Source organism: Eschrichtius robustus, chromosome 16 (genome assembly GCF_028021215.1).
Source record: "Eschrichtius robustus isolate mEscRob2 chromosome 16, mEscRob2.pri, whole genome shotgun sequence".
Lineage (NCBI taxonomy): Eukaryota > Metazoa > Chordata > Mammalia > Artiodactyla > Eschrichtiidae > Eschrichtius > Eschrichtius robustus.
The window spans coordinates 76,237,124-76,259,209 of record NC_090839.1 but is presented as its reverse complement, the minus strand read 5'-3'; the positions used below and the strand labels follow the sequence as shown (position 1 = coordinate 76,259,209).

At 56.8% G+C, this 22,086-nt stretch overlaps 1 protein-coding gene across 1 annotated transcript; it reads right to left on the bottom strand.

The window, feature by feature from the left end:
- Nucleotides 1-548: 548 nt before the first annotated feature.
- Nucleotides 549-21,573, bottom strand: SBK1 (SH3 domain binding kinase 1). The gene is made up of 4 exons (XM_068525096.1): nucleotides 21,520-21,573; nucleotides 3,810-4,042; nucleotides 2,167-2,369; nucleotides 549-1,382 (listed from the first exon to the last, which is right to left on the bottom strand). Exons 2-4 carry the CDS (start codon nucleotides 4,033-4,035, stop codon nucleotides 549-551), a joined length of 1,263 nt encoding a protein of 420 aa, XP_068381197.1. The 5' UTR covers nucleotides 4,036-4,042; nucleotides 21,520-21,573.
- Nucleotides 21,574-22,086: the final 513 nt, after the last annotated feature.

Here is a 22,086-nt window from a genome sequence, read left to right as displayed (position 1 = left end):
ACTTCTGCAGCCTCCAGACATTTGCTACATTTTGCAGGGGGCCTGGTCCCTTCCCTCCAACCTCCCAGGAAAGGGGCAGGTGGCCGCTGAGCAACGCCCCCGCCCTCAGCTCATCGCCCTCCTCCCAGCCAGTGCCCAGGGGCCCTAAGGCCCTTCTCTGCCTCAGCACTTCAGCCCCTTTTCGTGCCCAGGGTGGGGGTTGGGGGTTGGGGAGGCCGGGAGGGCAGGACCGGGGGTGGGCCTGCAGGATGATCTGCCAGGGGGTGCAAAGGGCCGGGAGCAACTAGTCAGGGTTCCAGGGTTCAGGGAGGTGTGGGGAGTCTGCCGGCAAGCTCCCTTGCTCCTGTTGTCAGGGGCCCTCTGAATCCTCGGGCCTGGGGGGGCTTGGCTCCTTTTGGTGGCGATCTCACCAGCCCGCCGCGGGCCGGGCGTCTACCACTACTCCCTCCTGCCGCCGCGGGGGGCTGGCCGGTTCGGCCCAGGGCGGCTCCCCGCGCCCCGGCCTGGCTGCTGCACGGCGCCCCGGGCCCGAGGGCGGCGGGGGCGGCTCAGACGCAGATCTCGATGGCCGTGGCCAGCACCACCTGCCCTTTGCTCTTGTCTGGGCGGCCGTCGGTCCTGCCGGGGGGCCCCGGGGGAGCCAGGCCGGGCTCGGGCACGGGGACCGGCACGGGGACGGGCGCGGGCCCGGGCGCGGGCCCGACGGCGGGGGCCGCGGGCCGGGAGCCGCTGCCGCTCTCGGTCAGCACCGTCCGCTTGAGCGGCCCGGGCGCCTCGAGGCGCAGCGGCCCGGCGGCCGGCGGGCGGTCCCCGGCGGGCTTGCGCGCGCGGTGCGAGGGCCGGCGCCGCAGCTCGGACGTGAGCTCGTGCTTGAGGAAGCGGAAGACCTCCTTGGCCGGCCCGCGGCGCTCGGGCTCCAGGGCCAGGAGCCGCTGGAACATGCGCAGCGCCGGCTCGGTGAAGCGGCGCCACTGCGACGGCAGCCCCGGCAGGCGGCCCCGCTGCCAGCGCACGAACTCCTCAAAGAAGGCGTCGGCGCCCGAGGCCGCCTCCCACGGGAAGTTGCCGGTGAGCACGCAGAAGATGAGCACGCCGAAGGCCCACACGTCCACGCCCGTGTCCACCGCGAAGCCGTCGGCGCGGCCCGCCTGGCACACCTCGGGCGCCGTGTACGGGATGGTGCCGCTGACCCGCTTCACGCGGCAGCCCACGCGGCGCGTCATGCCGAAGTCGGCCAGCTTCACGCGGCGGCACTCGCGGTCGAACAGCAGCACGTTCTCGGGCTTGATGTCGCGGTGCACCAGCTGCCGGCCGTGCATGAAGTCCAGCGCCAGGCCCAGCTGCTGCACGCAGCGCTTCACCGTGTCCTCGGGGAGCCCCACCTGCGGCCAGTCAGACGGGAGAGACGATCAGGGGCGCCGGCCCACCCCAACCCGGTCCTCTCCTTCCCGTCCCTGTCACCGCTCGCCTGAACTCCCTCCGGGTCCCTTTCCTGGGCAGATCCGGTGCCAGCCACCCTCCATCATCCCACCTGGGCATCCCCGGCTCCCTCCCTGGCCCCGTGGTTTCCCACCTTCCTCACCTTCCCCACATTTCCCGCAACAACTGTCCAGAGCGCCTACACTGGGCCAGGTGCTTTGCTAAAGCGCCCTATCCCGCACGACTCCTCAACTCCGCAGCACACGTTATATGGTTATATGCCCGTTTCCCTTACACCGAGGCCTTGTCCCTTACCCGGTGAGCGGCAGAGCAGTTTCACCCTGGCCGACTGCAAACCCAGGTGCCTGGAATCCCCCCGGGCACTCTCCCCACTCCAGGGCACCTCCTCTGGGAAGCCTCTGGTGGCCCTGCCACCTCCCCTCTTGGGTCCCCACCTGTTTCTATGCAAGTGCGGAGGAGGGGGCTGCTGGACTTCATCCCATCACCCTGGCTGCTCCTCATCTCAGTGCATCATCTGGCCGATTGCAGAGTGTCTGTTTCCCCCTCTAGGACCAGAGCAGGACCTCTTGTCTTGTTTGCTGTGTATCCCCAGCCCTCCGAACAGTGACTGACATACAGTAGGCGCCTAATAAATGATTAAGTCAGGAGGCACCTGACTCCTCCTCGACTCTCATACTCCGGGGACCCAGAAGACAGTCTCCCCTTCCTCGGCCACCACCCATGTACCTGAGGAGGAATGATGTCAAACAGGTCCCCGGCGGGCGCGTACTCCTGAGCAAAGACGTAGCAGTCCTCGGTCTCAAACACTACGTCGAAGACCTTGATAATGAAGGGGCTGGAGGAGAGGCTGTTGGTGGTGCTCACCTCCCGCAGGAAGTTCTTCAGCTTAGTTTTGCTCTTGTTCACAAACTTCAGTGCCATCTTTGTGCCTGGCCAGGTGACAGTGACAGTGGTGAAGACCCCTCTCCCTGCGCCCCTGCACCTCACACACCCGTGCCTGTCTGCACAGCCTGTCCCAGCCACAGTGCACGATGAGGGCCCCAGCGGGTGTGACTCTCCTCATCTCACAGGTAGGAGACTGAGGCCCAGAGAGGGGAAGGAACTTGTCAAAGGCCATGCAGCAAGTCAGCGGTCAGCCTGGGTCCTCCATGCCCAGCCTGAAGCCCTCGATGAGGAGGGCCTGTTGCTTTCTCCATCCTCTCATTTTCTTCCTGACATACTGTGTACCGATTTATCTGTCTGTCTCGCCCACCTAGAAGGCTGCTCCCTGAGTACAGGGACCTTTGTCTTGTTCGCTGCTGTATCTCCAGTGCTGACAGAACAGTCTGGTGCATAGTAGATACTCAACAAATGTTTCTTAAATGGATGAATAAATAAGAAGGCACTAGACACGGAGAGATGAGGACCTGCAAGGCACACGTCCCTGACTCTGAGCTTGAGCAGGCATCTGTAGCCACCTGGGTGCATAGCTGTGTGACACACGTTTGTGTCCACAGAGCACTTACACATCACAGGCCTGCCTTCTGCACTTCATGTGCACAGCTCACTCTTCATTAGGACCCTATCAGCTGGGCATTAATGCTACCCTATTTTACAAAGGAGGAAACCTAGGCACAGAGAGGTTAAGTCACTTGCCCAAGGTCACACAGCAAGCAAGTAGCAAAGCTCAGGTGACTCCATGTGCAGTACTCCTCCTACTGTCCCTGTCTCCTCTGTGTGCAGCTGTGGGCACTCATGCAGCCCCTGTCCCTGACTGGCTGTGTGGGCACTGCTGTGAGCCTACACTGTGGGGAAGGCATCAAGTTCAGGGGTTAAGCAAGAAGGCCCTGGAGCTGATTACTGGGGTCTCATTCTAGCTCACACCCTCTGTAGCTGCACGACCTTGGCTGAGTGACTGAATCTCTCTGGGTCTCAGAGTCCTCAGTGACCTGAGAAATGGAGACGGCCACACTGACCTCACAGGGCCCTCTCCCACCCATTGTAAGCATGGTGCCCTGTTCCCGAGGACCCCCTCTCAGCTCGGTCCACCTCCCTGGGGGCTGCTATCACCAATATGCTGGTGATTCCCCAGACACCATCGCCAGCCCTGACCTCTCCCCTGACTCCAGATGTCCCCGGGCGCATCCCCTTGGCTGTCCCAAAGGCACTCTGGATGGCCCCAAAGCAGCCCACCCTCCAGTCTGGGTACTCTGCCCAGAGATCGCTCCCTTGTCCCATCTGCCTGGTCCCCTCCTCCCTGGGCCGCTTCAGGCCACATTCTCTCCACGTGGACCACTGACTCTGCCTCCTGCTGGCCTCCTGGCCCCTGCAGAGAGCCCCAGCCAAGCCCCCACTCCTGTCTTAGAGCTGGCCACCCTGCAGACACTCACCTGTGCCCTTGTAGGCTACCAGGTCAACCTTCCCATAGGTGCCCTTGCCCAGCTCCCGGACGAGTTCGTAGTGCTTGGTGACGTCGCTTGCGGCCAGTGTGCGGAGGGTCAGCGCTTGCATGTCTTCAGTGAGGAGGGGCACACCTGCACCCAGCCCAGGGGCGGTCCCTGGCCCACAGCAGGGCAGGGAGTGGGGCGGCTCGGGCTCTGGGCAGCCCACGTTCATCTTCTCCCTGGTGTGTGGCAAGGGGTGTGACATCAAGCCAGGGCCTACTCCTCCCTCCCCAGGGCTGGGCCCGAAGACAGGCCGAAGATGACCACGAGGGGGCAACAGGTATCTCTGCTGCATCACCTTTCCCCCAAAGCTTCAGGGCCAGGCCTGAGCCAGCACTCCCCAGAGACACAGCCACTGCCTCCCAGCCCCCACTTGGGTACCGCTGGCCTGTCTCGTGCTATCATCCAGACACTGTGCCAGGCAAGGCACACGTTTTTATGTCACACAAAGACACGCCACATACTGAGTTCACATGAGTGCTCCAGTTCACAAGTACTGATCAGCACCTGCTGTTTGCCAGGTGCTGTTTGGAGCCCTGGGGACAGAGCACTGAACACATAGACCAGACTCCCACCCTCACAGGACTTACGTTCTAGGGGGGAAATGGACAAAACACAGTGAACCCATGAATTATATATTATATATTATGATAAAAGGTGACACGAGCCATAGAGAAAATAAGGCAGGGGGAGGGGCAGACGAGGTCTGAGGGCAGGGGTCTCAGACGAAACTCTGTCAGGGCGGTGCAGGTGTGGCCACACCCCCATCACAGCATTATAATCCCTCCCCCAACCTCAGACGACAACACACAGCCTGGCTCAGGTACACACAGCTACAGCTGTAGCCCCAGGGCCCCGCAGAGGCTCCCCAGACACAAGGACAGAAAGCCTGTCCTACAAAGATCCGCCCTCCCTCACCCCTACCCTCCAAATTCACCGACCGACCCCTTCAATGTTCACATGAGCTGGGTGGGGAGGCCTTCCTGGATACACCCACCCCATTGGGGGTACAGAGTTTGCCTCCAGATGGTGCCGGGGAGGGGGGCAGACAGCTGCAGTGGCGAGAGTTCAGGGCTGGGCGACAGTGAACGCCCATCTGGGGTCTGCATTTCTCGTCTGTCTAATGGGGGAGGCTTAGACCAGGGAGCCGAGCCTCCGGGAGCAAGTGCCCGCGTGTCCGTGTCTGTGTGCGCGCCAGCAGGGGAGGCCAGCGCTGAATCCGCTCTAGGTTGGACCCTCGGGAGCTGCCTCCTGGTGCAGCTCCTCTGCCCTCACTCCCTTCTCCCTCCAGTCCCAGGTGGACCACCCAGCACTCTCAGCAGCCGAAGCCCACCCCTCAGCCGCCACCCCTGCAGAACCACCCCGCGGCTCTGAGGGAAGGCACAGACTTGGAGCCAGACTGCCGACTTTGAAGCCTGGCTCTATGACTCGCTAGTTGGATGCCCTCGTGCAAGTGACTTCACTTCTTTGTGCCTCGTTTCCCCATCTTAGCAAAAGGATAATAGTATCTTTTCCCTAAGGGCCAAAGGACGTGAAGTGCTTGGTGCCTGGTGCACAGTAAGCACTCCCAAAGTGTCAGGTGTGGACACGTTCTCACTCGGAGGACCTCCATGCTCGCCTGCTGAGCTCAGCTGGAGGCTGGGAGCAGGGGTGAGCCCTCCCCGCGAGCCTGGCATCTTCACCCTGGCCCCGCCGTTCCTCTCCCAGGCCCAAACCCTCCTCCCCTCCTCTGCCTCCCCTTCCCCCTCGGCACGACCCAGCCTCCCACTTGACGCGGAGAGGAGGAGCACCAGGAGGGAACTTCCTGCCTCCCACCCAGCCCCAAACGGAGCTCCATCTGCACGTCCTCCCGGCTGGCTGGGGGAGCAGGGAGCCGTCCCCGCCTCCTCTGCTCTGGCTCCCGCCCCCTTCTGCTTCCTCAGGATCCTGTTCCCCCATGCGGGCCCCTCCCCTCCACTCACGAGCCCGCCAAAGTCCCACACGATGCCCTCAGAGCGTCTCCAGCGCATTTCACAGACCTCAAGAGGGAGGGATGGCGCCAGACCCACTGACACCCAGCCCTGCTTCCTCCGCCACCCTCAGTGTGTTGAACCCAACCCTGCCTGGCACCGTCGTCAAGTCTATGCAGTCCCTGCTCCGGGCTGGACAGCACTGGGCCCCTCCTGCTGCAGGGCTAAAGTGGGGTGACATCTCCCCACAAGTCTTCCTCTGGTTGCAGGGCTGGAAGGGGTCAGCTCTCTCTCCTTATCAAGTGTCCACCCGCTAGTTGGGTGGAAAGGACGCCGAGTGAGAACGACCTGCTCTGTAGTAGCCGGGAGAGGTAAGGCCGTTCCTGTGGAGAGTGTGCGGCTACCCTACCCCACCCCACCCCGAGGGGTGCTGATGAGCGCACACCCTCTTCATCTTGAACTCTTCCCCCTGCCCACCAGGAAGAGTTCCCGGCGCTGGGCTGCTATGCTGACCTACTTCTCCTGATGTGTGTGGACTCCCCAAGGGCTGCTGAGGCGGGCGGGCCACGTGTGTGCGGGCACATGTGTGCACACGTGTGGCAATGCTCCCACTTCGGGCTTTGGCCCTGTCAGATCAGTTTGGGCTGTTTTCTACATCTCCTGGGAGCTTGACTGGCAGCCGCAAGTTGCTAGAAGCCCTTCTTCCCTCCCCACCTTCCTCCCCCAGGGACTGTCGGGTGCTTGGCTTATCTCTGCTGCTTTGGCCTCAGAGTTACCCTGGGCAGGCACCGGGCTGGGTGGGGGGGGGGGGGGCACACCTGCTCCCTCACCCCAGGCTCAGCCCGTGCTCTGACCACTGCCCAGCTCTGCCTCTCTACAGCTTGAACACGCCTCTCCAGTGCCCTCCGCCATTCCTGCCTGCCTTCACTGCCCCCTGCCCCAAGCCCCATCTCCTTATCTCATTACCCTCAGATTCCACTCCTCCAGGAAGCCTTCCCTGCTGCCCCAGGTGCCAACTTCTGTCTCTGAGGGGCCCCAGGGTTCAGACAGGATCTGTATTCTCTCTCTTAGGGCCTCTGTTGAATATGGTGGTCTCAGCTGTGTCCCTGTCTGTCCCCATCAACAGGCCAAGAGCGCCCTGGGGGCTGGTATTACATCAAATTCAACTCTTCCTTGTCCCTTCCCTTGGTTCCTAGGGTCCCGGTTGGGGGGTCCTGCATATTGTGCCCCCTCACTCCTTCAACCTCTCTCTCCCCTCAGGCATGTTCTCTGCAAGGTGTCAGCAGGAGACAAGGAATTACCCGCACCCGGTCCCTGCTGCTGCGTCATCCCCCCAGGTACACACTGCCTCTGTCCCAGTTACTACACACGTGACTTAAGAGGCGCAGTGGGGAACGATGGAAATGGCACAGGCCTTGGGGCTCAGCAGGCTTGGCCTTGATCCTAACGTGCGCCACTTTTTAGCTGGGTGACCTTGAATAAGTCACATCACCTCTCTGGGCCTCAGCTTCCACATCCATAAGATGAAGAAAATAACAGTAATAGCAGCGGCTAACACTTAAATGTACTCACTACATGTCAGGCCCTGTTTGGAGGATGAACTCATCTCATTTTCACAATTCCATGAGGTAGGTATTATTATTATCCCCATTTTAGGGGTGAAGAGAATGAGGCACAGAGACTGAATAACTTGCCCAAGGTCATCTAGCTACTGCTGGCATTGGCTCCAAAGTTGGTGCTTTTAACCACTATTTTTTCCCCCAAGTCAGAATGTGTGAACATCGTATCCATATCCCTCAGTATCTGAGTGGGGAAACGGAGACCCAGAAGAGGATAGAGCCTCAGCCAGGGATGCGCGTGCCATCACGGAGCTCCTGCGGAAAGCCGACTGGATGCCAGGCACCGGTCCAGGTGTGCCACGTGTATTAACTCAATCCTCACAACAGTCCCTGAGGCAGGTGTACCAGCCCCTTTTTTCAGGTGGGGACTTGAGCCCAGAGAGTGAAGTGAGACACATCAGCCTCACTGGTGGTTGAAGGCATAGACGTCTGGCATCAGGGGGAACTTGACCTAAAAGTATTTTACCTTCGTCTCTGTCACTGCCTCCACCTGGAGAAGCAGCTGAGGACCTGACGGCCGTGAACTTCCTAGCACCAGGCAGCAGAGGTCCTGGCCAACCTCCGTTCACCCGGTGTAGTTGGTGCTGCATCCGTGCACACTCGAGCTGGCTGTGCTGCCCCAGGGGACCCCACGTGACCTGCACCTCAAGTGTGTGTCCTCACTGGCCCCGAGGGAGGCCCTCGATTCCCCATCTGGGGTGCTGAAGGCAGGAGGGCGTCACCCAGTCTTCATGGCAGTGGTTGTGGCCCTGACCACAAAGGCTCTGGCCTCATGGGCTGGGTCTTCCGCCACAAGCTGGGAGGGCCACGGTGGTGGGGGGAGAGTTTCCCAAGCAAGAAGCAAGACCGAACCATCTACCACTTCCTGTTGGCAGGTGGCTCAAGCTGGGTGCCACTTTCATGAAAACAACACCCAAAGCGTAACCCAACTCAGGCCTACTTTGGGACCCCCCTTCCCCACCACATGCACACACGCAAACACACACACACACACGTAGTGCCAGTCTGGCAAAATTTCACTCACTGAGTCCTCATAAGTACCCTGAGAAGGGGGCAAGATGCCTCCCATTTTAAAAATCAGCTTAATTGAGGTATAACTTGCATTATCACAAAACTCCCCCATAGCAAGTGTATAATTCAATGATTTCAGTAAATGTACAGAGCTGTGCAACCATTGCCATGATCAAGCGATGCTTTCTACTTTATGGATAAAGAGCAGAGGCCCAAGAAACCTCTGACTTACTATGGTTATGGCAAAGATGACTTATGCCATAAGTCATGCAAACCATGACTTACTATGGTTATGGCAAAGATAGCCAACTGCCCATCAAAGCTTTGTGTTCCCTCTTCTATGATACAGAGCTGTTCTGGAGGGTGGCTGTCAGCAGGGAACTACATTTCTCCTCTCCCCTGCTTCCAGGTGTGGTCACCTGGTGTGGCCACCTGTGACTGGTTTTCCCCAGTGGCATGTGAACAGAAATGAGGTGTCACTTCTAGGCTGGAGCTTTTAAGAGTGGCTAAAGTTTCTTTCTCTTCTTCTGTGGCTTGATGCAGAGGACTCCAAGACTCTAGAAGATGGTGGTGGAGCTACAAGATAGGAGGAGCCTGGGTCCCCTGGGTATGCGAGGCCTCCTGCTGACGAGGACTACCTGCTCTGTATTTTGTGAGCCAGAAGTAAACTTGTTTTGTTAGGCTGCTGAGATATACGGGGCTTATTTGTTACAGCAGCTAATACTGCCCTAATTCAAGAGTTATATAGCAAGTAAACAAAAGAGCTAAGATTTGAACCTCAGTGTTTTCGACTGCCTGGAATGTGGCCAGACAATGTAACCTGGATGGTGGTAACACTGGCCACCAAGAAACCAGTTATAGGAGTAGGTGGAGGGTCATCAGCCTGTGAAGGGAAGGGAGACTGCTCTTATCCTGTCTTGTGGGAGAATAATAATACTGGCAAATATTTACTGTTTACCATATGCCAGGTGGTACGCTAACAGTGGATTAAATCATTTAATCGCAAGATGTCTCAGAGGTAGGTGCTACTATTATTATCCCCACTTTACAGAAGGGGATACTGAGGCATGGATGGGCTGAGTAACTTGCCCAAGAGCTAATAACTAGCAGAGTGGGATTTGAACTCAGGCTATCAGGCTTTAGATCCCATGCTCTTATATGCTGTGTCCTGCGAGGCTCCTACAGGCAGACCCAGGCAGACAGCAACTCAAAAATGAGACAGTTCTCACAGTCTCACAGTCTCACACAGGGAGGAAGTGCGTTCTCTGCCGCTGGGAGCAGAGAAGCAGATACTGGAAGCCCATCTGTTGGGGGAAATCAGTGCGGGGTGAGGCTGGACCGAGTCAGCCAGGCCTTTCTTACTCTCACTCTGGGAGTCAAAGATTCTCTGTCCCCATGCCCGGGTCCCCTCTCTCAGGTCACTGGACCCATGCTATGCCCTTAGCACAGGCAAACCCCAAGGGTATCCTCAACAAAGCCCTGGCCTGGAAGGATGCCATTAAATAGTGATTGTGCCTGGGTGGGTCCCCTCTCTGGGTCTACTCTTATTATTAAAAACCCCTGTGAAAAAGCAGCCACGAGGTGGAATTTCAGGTACCGAGTGGGGACAGGGAGCCCCTCTGGCTTCTCTCACCTGCTTCACTTTGCTTCTGTCAAGGGAGGGGCTGGAGCTTCATTCCCTCAGCCTGCGTGGCTGAGCCAGCTCCCCACACCCCGCATTCTCCGTGTGCCCGCCTCCCCGTTTCTCCCCTCTAGTCCTCCCCACCTGCGGGGTCAAATAAATTGTCTCAAGACCAGATTTGACCTGATCCTTGCCTTGCTCTGCATTTTCAGTGGTTCCTTGTATCGGCCTGTGGTGTTTTCTCCTGCCCAGCATCACTTTCCCTTTCTCCAGGGAACGGTCCCTCTCTCAGTCCGGTGGTTCAGTAGGGCTGTCCCCACTCTGGCTTTAAGCGCAGGTCTGACCCAGGGCTGGCCAACCAGGGGATCCATCCCATCCGCCAGGTCACCGCTGACTGGTTCAGAGATGAACACGTGACCAAAGGTGACCCACTGAGATCTCGCCTTAGGACTTTTGCTGAAGTTATCAGGAAAGAGATACCTTCTGACCCCTGGGCTGCAAAGCTGGAGGACACGGGCCTGGAGCTGCTGGGGGCTGGCTCAGCGACCATGAGGGAAGCACCTGACGGAGAATGAAGCAACAAAGAGATAGGCAGAGCTGAAAGATGGAAAGGTTTCTGATGATCCCGAGCACCTGGCTCCAGACATGCCGAAAGCCAATTATATTCCTGAATGTTTGTTTCATGAATCAATACATTTCCTTTTTGGCTTAAGCCAGTTTGAGTTGAATTTGGCTTAAGCCAGTTTGAGTTGAATTTGTGTAACTTACAGCCTAAAGCCTCCAGACAAGCATATCTATTTGATCCCAGGCACTGTGCTGGGTGCTGGCACAGGGTGAGTAGGTTAGATAGAGGGTATGAGATAGAGGGTATGAGCCTACAAATCAAGGAGGCAAATAAAGAAGGACTCAGATAATCATGAGGCCAGGAAGGCCATGATCAGTGCTCCAACATTTCCAAGAAGGGCGCTGGCAGTGGGCATCAGGGTACCTTCCTGGAGGAGGTGACACCTTAATGGGCCTTGGAGGGGATTAACAATCTAGCAAGAAACCCAAGAGCTCCTTGAAAGCAAGCCCCATGCCTTAATCATCTCGCTATTCCTAGCACTTAGCCAGTGTGTGACAAATGCCCGGTGAATAATTCTTTACGTGTTTGGGAAGCTGTAACTTTTTATACCTTGGCTTTCCTGAATGTGACCCTGCAGGCACATAGCTATTTTCCCAGGGGCCTGCGTGAGATATCATTAGCCCGTTTTACAGGTGCAGAGACTGATGGCCAGAAGAGAACAGTGATTTGCTCAAAATCACATATAAAGTTAGTGGCAGGGCTGGGCTAGAAGCCAGGGCATCTGCAGGGCAAGGTGCAGTCTCGCTCTAACAGCCCCAGCCCCAAGCACAGCAGAGACGGGAGTGGCTGTGAGTGACACTGGCCACTGTGAACAGAGAGGCTGGAGTGCTGTGATGAGAATGATGAAGATAATGGAGAAGAAATTTACAGCAACAGCTAACACTTAAGGAACCCCTGTCCTGTGCCAAGTCCCTCAGGTAAATTAACTCGTCAAATCCTCACAACATCCTGTGACATGGGGACTACTATTCACTCCAATTTACAGACAAGGAAACTGAGCCACAGAGCGGTCATGTCACTTGATCAAGACCATCCATCCAGTAAGTGGTAGAGCCAGGATTCAAATCCAGGCATTATCACTGCAGTGTCCAAAAGCTTAACCACTACGCTTTACTGTCTCTAAAATGATACAGTTAAAATTATCATTTATTTTCTCAATTGCCAATTCTTTACATTGCTGCTGCCATTCAATCTTCACAGCAACCCCATTTTACACATAAGGATGCTGAGGGTCTCGGGGTTAAGCAATTTGCCCAAGGTCGCTCAGCTGGTAAGAGGCAGAGCCAGGAATTGAACCTTGAACGACTCCTGCTCTATCTCCCTTTTCCGACTCTTGGTCTCTGGTTTGCAGCCCAGGCCTCCCTCCAGCCCCATGTCTTCAGCACCACAGGTGTGGACAGCACCCGGGCCAGCCCTGCACAAAGTGCAAGTCTAGGGGAGGCCCGAGGAGGCTGGGCAGAAGGATGGAGGAACGGCTGACAAACCAAACCCAGGCCCCCGGGGCTGAAAAGGTACGTATGGATATATGTACTGCCATTTATTTAACCAACTGATAGATGTTGGGTGTGCTCAACCTTTTGCTGCCACAATGAGTAGCCTTGTACATAAGTCATGTTGCAGTGTGCAGGTGTGTCTGTATGATCAATTCTAGAAATGGGTTGCCAGGTTAAAGGATGAGTGCATTTGGAATTTCTGCAGAGAGCTCGATGTCCCCCAGAGGGCTGTTGCACTGGCCCTCCCCCAGCCATGCAGGGGAGGGCTGCTTCTTGGTGGAACATAGCAGCTGCTGCCTGCTCCCTCACCCTCTCTGGGCCTCCATATCACTTTGTTTAGTACGTTACTTTGAAGTGGGGGAAAATAGGAATAAGTTCCTCATTTGCTTGCATGTGCATAAAGTAACTCTGGAATCAACCAGACACTAATGAAGGTGCCTGACCACCCTCAGCACTCACTCCCACTGGCCTGAGCCGTCAGCAGCAACCTCCTAACTGCTCCCCCCCGCCCCCCTCACCCCAATCTCTTCTTGACACAGCAGCCAGGGAGCCCATCAAATCCCAATCAGATCACATTACTCCCCAGGTCAACACGCTCCACTGGCTCCCATCTCATTCCAAAGTCCTTACAACGGCCCTCCATTTACCCCTCTGACCCGCCTCCTCCCTCCCCCTGCTCCAGACACACTGGTCTCCCTGCTGTTCCCTGAACATGCCAGCTCCCCGCCTGGTGGCTGCTCCCTCTGCCCCCAGACATCCACATGGCTCATTTCCTCCAAGTTCTGCTCAGACAGCACCTTCTCAACTAGGGCTATCCTACTGCACTCCCCTTTTCCTGCTTTATTTTTTTTCCCCAGTAGAGTGTATCACTGTCTAATGTAATGTTTACTGTGAATGTCTCTCTTTCCCACTAGAACTTAAGCATTGGGAGGGCAGGGACTCTGTTGGGCTGGTCTTGTTCACTGCTGTACCCCCAGCTAAGCTAGCACAGTGCCTGGCACATAGTAGGCACTTAATAAATATTTGGTGAATGAATGAACAAATGAATGTCTGGGGAGAGAAGTGAGAACTGAGCGAACAGGGGCAGGGTGGGAATTAAACTTTTCACTAGGTACAATCCTGTTGGGTCTGGGGGGTGTAAGGAATCAGGCATGGCTGGGGGTCCAGACAATGTCAAGGGAGAGTGTGAGGAGAGGTCGTGCCCACCCGCCCAGGCTCAGCACCCCAGGGTGGTGTCCCCTGAGAGGGGCCTGGGGAGGAGTGGTCCAGCTTGATTGCCCTCAACTTCCACATGGAGCTGGCCTGTGCTCAGGAAGGTGGGGGCAGCTGGGAGCCCCCTTGACACCCACCCCTGATGGCAGCCCTCCCCCTACATCCCCAAGGCCAGTGCCCAGTCTGGTTCTCTGCCACTTAACACCTTCTCGGAAGGGTATCCCTGACCCTCATGTTTTTTACCCCAGGGCAGAAATCAGTTCACATGTGGGCTCTCCTATTTGCTGCCAGGGAGTGGGGGGTCCAGAGCTGAGCCCTCTCACCCCAGAAAGAGGCCTGTGAGTTGCTTGGGTAAGCTCTGGCCTCTGCTGCTGGTCCCCAGGGAGCCCTGTCCAGCTCCCCCGCCCATAGTTTTCCAATCTGTGAAATGAGCTATTTCATATCCCTTCATGGGTCACCAAAGTCTCAGTACGCTTTCCCCTGAAAAATGTCCCCAGCCACCACATACACACTTCTACACACAACATCAAGGGGTCAGGGCCCCAGGGAGCCCGTAAGAAAGTCCAGGTAAGTCCTCTCCCTCCCCTTGGTCCTTTGACACAAATACAGACTCTGCCAAACATTCTCTTCAGGGTCAAAAGGAAGAGGAGAATATTCTCAAATCTTTTCGTCTTCCCCTCATGGTGCAAATTCTGGCTACATCCCCTCTTGCTGTGTGGCCTAAGCTGTGTGGTCATACACCTGCCTAAGCCTCAGTTTTCCCATCAGTAAAATGGGGTGAGAATGCCTGTTTAACATGATGGGTTTCTGTAAGAATTAAAGGGGCACTTCCCACAGTGCTTGGCACAGAGCAGATGCTCAGGAAGAATCTGCTGGGCAGAGGGGCCTGAGACCTTGGTTCCGTCCTGGACCCTGACAACTCTGCACCATCTTGAGTGAGGCTGTACTCTCACCGAGTCTTGGTTTTCTATGCTGGACATGGGGGCCGTTTTGGCTTTGCTAAATCTTACCCCCAGAACCTGCTTGAGCCAGGAAGGACCTTGGAGATCACGTGGGCCAGCCCCGACATTTCCCAGGTGGGAGACTGAGAGGGGGAGCTGAGACTTTCCCAAGATCAAGCAGCAGAAGCTGGAAACAACATTCTTCCCACTGCCCTCCCCACCAGGGGCAGCCTGGGGTTCCCTGTGCTGCCGGGCTCCGCTTCTGGCTCCAGCCTCTGCCTCAGCCGCCCCTCCCAGCTGGTGCAGTCTGCCCCTTCCCCAGGGCACATCCTTGGTGGTTATTAATAGCTGGTGCTGCCGCCCGCCTGCAGCTGGTGCCCAGTGTTGGGACAGACCCTCCAGCCAGGCCCTGTGGGGAGGTGGGAGCCCTGGGCCTCCTCGTTCCCAGCCTACCTGTGGCAGCCCCTGTGGGTGTGGGAGGAGGCATGAGCCTTGTTGCTGAGTGACGTGGGCAGCCCAGCACTCAGGGGCCTTGGCTGGGTGTCCACCAGTGGACAGGGGCCGGCCAGTGGGGAGATGGCTGGGTGAGCAGAGGCTCCCTGAAGAGATGAGCCCTTCCTTAGCTACGGCCCTCACCTCCCCTGTTCCCTGAGCCCCTACTGAAGGATGGAAGCGGGGATGCAGCCTAGCTTAGGAGCCTGGAGCCCAGATTCAGCCACCCCTGGGTGGAACCAGGTCACCACCATGTCTAGCCATGAAACTTTGGGTAAGTCACTTACTTTCTCTGTGCCTCCATTTCCTCATCAGTAAAATAGGGTTAATAATACTTTAAATAGGTTAAAGTATTATTAATAATAGCTGACATTTATGAGCCACCTAAAGTGTAAGTATTTTATACAGATTGACTCATTCAAACCTCATAACCATCTTAGGAGAAGCTGCTATTGCTATTCCCATTATATCCCTCACAGCTCAGGAACCTGAGACTCAGACAAGGGACGATTAAGTAACGTGTCCAGTGGCACGCAGCTAAGGCGTGGCTTAGAGAGATCTGCCTGGCTCCAGAACATTCAGTAAATATTTGCTGAGCACCTACTATGTGTTTGGATCTGGAATACATTCATGAACCAGACAAACAGCCCGTCCTCAAGGACCTTATATTCTAATTTGGAGACAGACAATGATAAAGGTAAGTAAGAGATGTCAGTCAGACAGTGAGAAGTCCTAAAGGGAGAAACAAAGCAGGGAGAGCTGAGGAAACGCCGGGGGTGGGGAATAGGATTGTAGATGGTGGGGTGAGGGGGGTCAGGAAAGGCCCCTGAGAAGGCTACAAGCATGTGGAGACTGGATCTTGTAGGAGAAGAGCCCTGCTGGCAGAGGCAAGGTGGGGATGGCAAGGGCTGTGGCTTGGTGTGCTCATGGAACAGTGAGGAGGCCGGCATGGCTGTGGAGTGGTGGGTAAGGGGCAAGGGGCCAGAGCGGAGTGTAGAGGTAAGGGATGGGGGGCAGTGCGCAGGGCCTTGGAGGCCATGGCGGGGACCTGCCTTTCACTTGGAAATGCATGCCAGACTCCGGACCTGAGCAAACCCTTCCTGAAGCCAGCCCATGTGCCAGACCCTGAGAGGCCAAAAGACAGCAGGAACCCGACTCCGCTGCACTCGGAGACCCCCAGTCCAGCCCCCAGCAGCATCCCACCACTGTCCTTGGAGGGGCTGAGTGAGGAAGGAATAGGGGAGCCTTACAGACTTCCTTCGAAGATTCCTCTGTGCTGCAGCTCTCGGCTGTCGTGGCCCCAGGTGAGAAGAGGTGTGCGGGCAGTATGTCCAGGAATGCGGGCAGTATGTCCAGGAATGCGGCCAGGGCCCAGGTTAGGTTCTGCCGGGTCCTTCTGGCTGGCCGTGGCCTGTGGACTATGTGTGAATGATGGAAGAGCGGGCAGAATCTTCTCCGAATCCTAGATATGGAAGCTTGAGTAAAGACCTTCACCCCGAGCCTCCATTTTTGTTTAAACTGTACAAGTGGGACTACCATTTCTGCTCAGGGCTTCAGGGGACTGATAGTAACAGCAAACCATAGAGGGTACTCGGTGCCATTCATAGCACTCTACAAACCTTCATCACTTAATCCTCACTATGACCCTACAAGGCAAGTACTAGTATCATCCCCTTTTTTGTAGTCGAGGGACCTGAGGCACAGAGAGGCTAAGCACCTTGCCCAAGGTCACACGAGTTTAGAGGTTGTGCTTTTGACCACTAACCCATGTTAACTGTTGGCCCCACTCCCTCCCAGAGACACTTGGGGTCAGGGCTGGCAGGTACCCAAGCTCTCGGGATGGGATGATCTCCCCGCAGGACTGTGGGCTCCAGTTCGAAAGTATGAAGCCTTCCTGCTATGTTGGGGGGCCCAACAGACCAGAAGTTACCCTGGGGCAGGGATTTGTGCAGCTTCTACAGGGCCTGACCAGGAGGAGGACAAGGCGGCTCTGTCCTGTCCAGTCCCCACCCCTGCCCCTCAGGGCCATCCCAACACCCAGAGGCAGTTGGAACATTCTCTGCCTCTCCCAGGACTGGCTAAAGCCACAGGGAAGGAGAGCAGGTGCAGTGGGGAGTCACAGTGGCTGGACCCACTCATTTGCATACCCCGCTGGGGGTGGCAAAAGTATTAAGCAAACACTTAAGTAGCAGGCAGAGCTAAAGGTGCTTTATCATTTAATCCTCCCCACAACTCTAGGAAGGAGCTACTATTGATATTATTCCCATTCTACATCAGAAGAAACTGAGGCACAGAGGTCACTGCCTCATCCAAGGTCACGCAGCTAGTGAGTGGTCGAGGCAGTCTGATGCCAGTTTCACCCAAACCTTTGGGGGTTCACAGAGCTGGGCTCAAATCCCCACTCTGGGTTAAGGACGTGCTGCTCTCGGTGCTAAATGAGAAAGGATGTCCAGTGGCCGGTGTGGGGCACTTGACACTGAAGAATGCTTCCCTCCAACCCTGATATTACATGGTTCCCTGAACGGGGGCTCAGCGGGGAGTCTGGAGCTGTCCCCCCTCCAGACTGTGGCCAAGCTATATGGTGGGTGGAGGGGAGGATGGGGAGAGGGTGGACAGGAGAGGAGAGGGGGCCTAACGGGCCCCACCAGGCCTAACACCACAGCTTCCTGAGACCTGGAAGGGGGACCAAGGGAATAGGGGAGGGAAGGGGTAGTCTGGAGAAGACTAGGTCTGTTGGAGATGCTGGTCCTGGCTCTGGCCAGAGGCCCATCTCCCTGGAGCAGGAAGCCTGGGGACAGAAGCCTGGCAGGCACCTCACCTAGAAAGCAGCTCTGGGCAGGAAGAGGACCTCGACTACAGCTGCCATATATATGTCCCACCCCTCAGGCTTGACTCTCACCCTACCCCACCCGCAGCAGGGGCAGGTAGGTCCTTAAGCACCACACAGAACTGCTTCTCAAACACCCGCTTCCCCTTTCCTGGGGGCAGCACCAAAAGCCCTCTGGCTCCCCCAGAACAGCTATAGGAAGACCAAGAAGACATTACCACCAAGGGTTACTTACCCACTTGCCAATGTGCCCTTTCCGATAGGAGCCAATAGTTTCTGAGCACTTTTCACATGACAGACCCTGTCCTAGGCCCTTTTCATGCTTTAGCTCACTTAATCCCCCTGTTGACCCTGAGGTAGGTATTATCCTTGTTTTCCACATAAGTAAAATGAAGCTCAGAGAGGTTAAGTGACTTGCCCAAGATCACACAGCAGCTAAATGGAATTCAGACCCAGAAGTCCAGAGCCTGTGCTCTCAACTATAGTGCTCTGCTGTCTCCTTTGGCCTCGGGCTGCTGTAGACCTTCATCCAGGAAGACGGCACACTCCCTCCCAGGGCCATGCCCAGTGGCTGGGGCCCAGTGCTGACTCCTGACCCCTGGCTCAGCTACTTAGTATCACCCACTGGTTTCCTTAATGTTTAGGGTATGTCAATATTTTTGCATGACTTCTGCATCTAGGCCTGCACGTCTCCTGCCCGACCAAAACTACAGCAGTTTGGACTCAGTCCTAGAAAGTTAGAACAAGGAGGAAGATTATGGCTGAGAGAACCTCTAGTCCAATTCCTCCCTGACACATGGGTAAACTGAGGCCCAGAGGGCAGACCTCCCCCAAGAGTCCTCAGTAAGACCTGGGTCTAGAACCTTGGACTTCTGCTCCTGGGCAAGTAGGACAATTAAAACAGGTTTTTGCTGGCTGAATCCTTCTAATCTAGAGGAGGGGGCACAAGACGGGGCCCAGAGTGGAACGTGGGACCAGGCTGGAGATGCTTCTGGCTGGAGGAGTTCAGGCTCACTTCACCACTAAAAGTGAAAAAAAGCCCTAAAAGCCCTAAAAGCCTCGGAGGGACACTGCTCTGTACCGGTTCTAACTTGGCCATGGGGGAGGCAGGAAAGACCCGTGTGTGCAAACACACACAGACAAAGGTCACCCTCTGAGCAAACATTTTCTGGCCTCTACCCTAGGCCTGCAAGACCAGATGCCTACAAGAGGGGCCAGCAGGTCATGGAAATGAGTGAACAGGCCAGGTGGGGCCTGGGTCAAGCTGCAGGGTGATAGCCAATCTAAAGAAGGTTGTCATTCTTCGGTTTTCGCCTGGGCTTATCACAGCATCTGATTTTTCAAGAGGATCCAAAAATCAATATTTGTGTGTGAAACTGTATGTTTGTTTAGCATTGGCAACAAATACAAACATGAGAAAAACACTGTTTGGATCAACAAAATGTGTCTAGCAGTTGTGTTTTACAACATGTGCTACACAATATGCTGGGCTCTGGGTTAGACAAAGCCGATGCAGCAGGGAGGGGGCAGACCTGGTCCCGCCTCCTGCAGATCGGAGATCGGAGTCTGGATGTGGAGACACACTCTCACAGCACATATAGACACGTGCCACCGTCTCCCAGCCACCAACCATCAATCAGTCCAACTCTACTCTCCGCTCTGTGCCAGCCCAGGTCAGATCAAAAGGGGAGGTGGAGAGCTGCCCTTGAGTCATCCTATAGTGGGGCTTTTCAGGTCGAGGGAACAGCACATGGCAGAGGGAAGGAGTTGGGGGACACAGACATGAGCCAGAAGTAGAGGCTGGAGAGTGAGGAGCGGAAGCTGACACTCAGGAGGTAGTTTCGGGCCACACTGCAAAGGGCTTTGATGGTGCTTTATTCCAGACTCAACGGGGAGCCTCTGCAGGTTAGCGAGGAGGGAAGATCTTACTCCCTTGTCCCCCTCTGGCCTCTTGATGGTTTTCCCTAGTCACAGTGACTCAAATCTCCACTCTTTAGCCTCTCACTCCACTCCCTTGCTGGTGGGTCATCTGACAAGGTCCTGGGCTCTTGGGAACCCCCCGGGGGAAATGAACTCCTTTAGAGATGGAGAGGACACACCTGGATGCTTCTGCCGCCCAAGGGCGATCCACATCCACCCCACCGGTTGCAGAGTGAGTGGCCCACTGCCGTTATCTCTGGGAGGTGCCACATGCTTGCCCAAGGTCACCCAGTCTTCAGGGCAGTTGGCTCCCCCCACAGCCCGGGCTGAGGGGGACTGTCTCAACTGTCCTTGAATTTGAAGGTGGGGCTGCCAGGGCTCTGGCCTGGAGCTCCCCAACCTCATCTCCGGCTGATCACATCCTACCCCTTAGGTCCATGCCAGCAGCACGTAGGGGTGGGGGCACTTGGTACTGGGAAGCGGGGAGAAGAGTAAGCTGCTGCCTAGGCTCAGCGCCACCAAGTCTGCAGCACTATGTGGGCCCCTGGGTGGAGGGTGGGACCAGGCTGGAGACGCAGATCCTGATGAGGGTCAGGTGCTTCAGGAGTGGGGTCAGAACTGGTCAGCTGGGCCTGACCAGACCCACCTCAACTGATCCAACCAAGCACAGCCTGGGCAAATTGAGAACAGCCCAGACATCTGATGAACAGGAAAGATCAGGAAAGGGGATGAAGTGGGAAAAAGGACCTTGACTCCAGGGCCTGGTGCATCACAGACACTAGCAAAACGTTTGTTGAATGAATAAGTGAACAAAGGAACTCCTGGTGGGGCTACCTGTACTCAGAGTCCTACCTTCTTCAGCATCACTGCTCGCCTGCAGAGGGCTCAGAGAGAGGAGGCTGGTGGTGAAAACGCCAGCAGCCCAGAGTGTGTTCCCTCGGCATGGTCCAGTCCCTTCTTACGATCTCTGATCCAGAATTCCAGGATAAAACATCCCCTGGGCCTCTCATCTTCCCATGAGCTGCAAGGCCTGGGGTTCAGGACCTCACTGAAGGCCAGGCTGGGGTACTGCTTTGTACACCGCCTGTAAAGCTACAGTGAGAACCTAGAATGGTTCCTTGGTTGTCCAGGATACACTGACCCCACCTGAGGTTTGGCCCTGGGTGTTTGGAGGTCAGGAGGAGAAGGGAGGGCCTTGGGTTTGCTGCCCCTGGGGTACATGGGGACAGAAAAGTGCCCTGACCTGAAATGGCTTCTTCTTCCAGACTTCCTCCCCTCCCCAGAAACCAGAGCCTCACTTTGGAAAGGGCTTGTCCCCTCCCTGTCCTGAAGGGAGCACGAAGCATGGCCTGGGTGAAGACACCCCTTCCCAGCCTGGGTGGGGGGCAGTGGAATCACAGAGAAAAGAAGGGAATCCCACCCATTCTCTCAAACACACCCCTTCCCTGTCTCTCGCAGACAAAGACACACACCCAAAGCCCCAGCCATCACCCTAGGGCCACACACTGCAGGCCCCCTCACCTGTGGACACCCCAAATCTTCTCTTCCCGGGGCGGGGGGGACTTCACTTGAGAACTCAGCCTGGCCTTTGAGGGAGGGGTATATACAGTCCAAGTACCAAGGATCCAACGGCTCCAGGGTCACAATTTTGGGGGGTGGACTCCCCACCCTCTTCCCCCTTCTCTGTGGCGCAAGGGTCTCTGCCACCACTCCCCCGCAGGGCCGGGAAGCTGTGCCCAAACCCCAGGGCCAGGGTGTGGGGTGGGGGAAGGGAGAGGAGGAGGGGGCGGCTCCTCCAAGCGAGACACAAAGAGACGTCCTTCAGCCTCGGCTCCATGGCTACGCTGGGGAGGGGGCGGTGCGCACCCAATACTTCCTTCCCCACCTGCAGGGCTAGGGACCTCGGCGGCCACTCACCTGCTGCCCCTCACCTGGGCCCGGCTTACCTGGGCTGGGGCCGCGGGGACGCCGCGGCAGGGGGCCTGGGCGCCGTCTCGGTTTTCGTCGTCAGCCCGGCCCAGGGGGCTCAGGGCGCCACAACCATGGGCTGGGATGAGAAGGGCGCCGCGAGGGGCTCAGTCGCCCCAGTCCTGGAGCTTCGAGGGGGGGGGGGGTCCCCGAGGCCTCTTGCTGGTGAGGGATAGCTCTTGCTGTCCTCGGGTCCCTAGATTTGGGGTTTCTGTGAGCCGGAATCGGGGAGGGGGGAGAGGTCTAAGACCCCTGATCTAGGGGCGTTCTGAGCTGGGTCTTCGTGTCTTGAGGTGTGGAGTTGTAATGGCCAGGATCTTGAGAAGGGGTCCCCACAATGCCGGACAGGGGGGTCACTTCGTTCTAGGTCTTGTGGGGGCCCAGACTGAAGAGGGGTGTCTTCGCGGAACCGCAGGGAGGTCGCTGTCTTCTGAATACGGAGGTAGTCTCCGCTTTCCCCCGCTGGGGAATCGCTCTGTGTTGGATCTGGAGGGGCCACCCGCTTTGCTAAGGGTCTCTGGGTCCTAGATGTGGTGGGGGGATCC

Coding starts and splice junctions, on each gene's coding strand:
- SBK1 (XM_068525096.1), bottom strand. CDS start 4,035: ATGAACGTGGGCTGCCCAGAGCCCGAGCCGCCCCACTCCCTGCCCTGC. Junction 2,370..3,809: donor GGTAGCCTACAAGGGCACAG/GTGAGTGTCTGC, acceptor TCACCTGGCCAG/GCACAAAGATGGCACTGAAG. Junction 1,383..2,166: donor TTGACATCATTCCTCCTCAG/GTACATGGGTGG, acceptor GACTGGCCGCAG/GTGGGGCTCCCCGAGGACAC.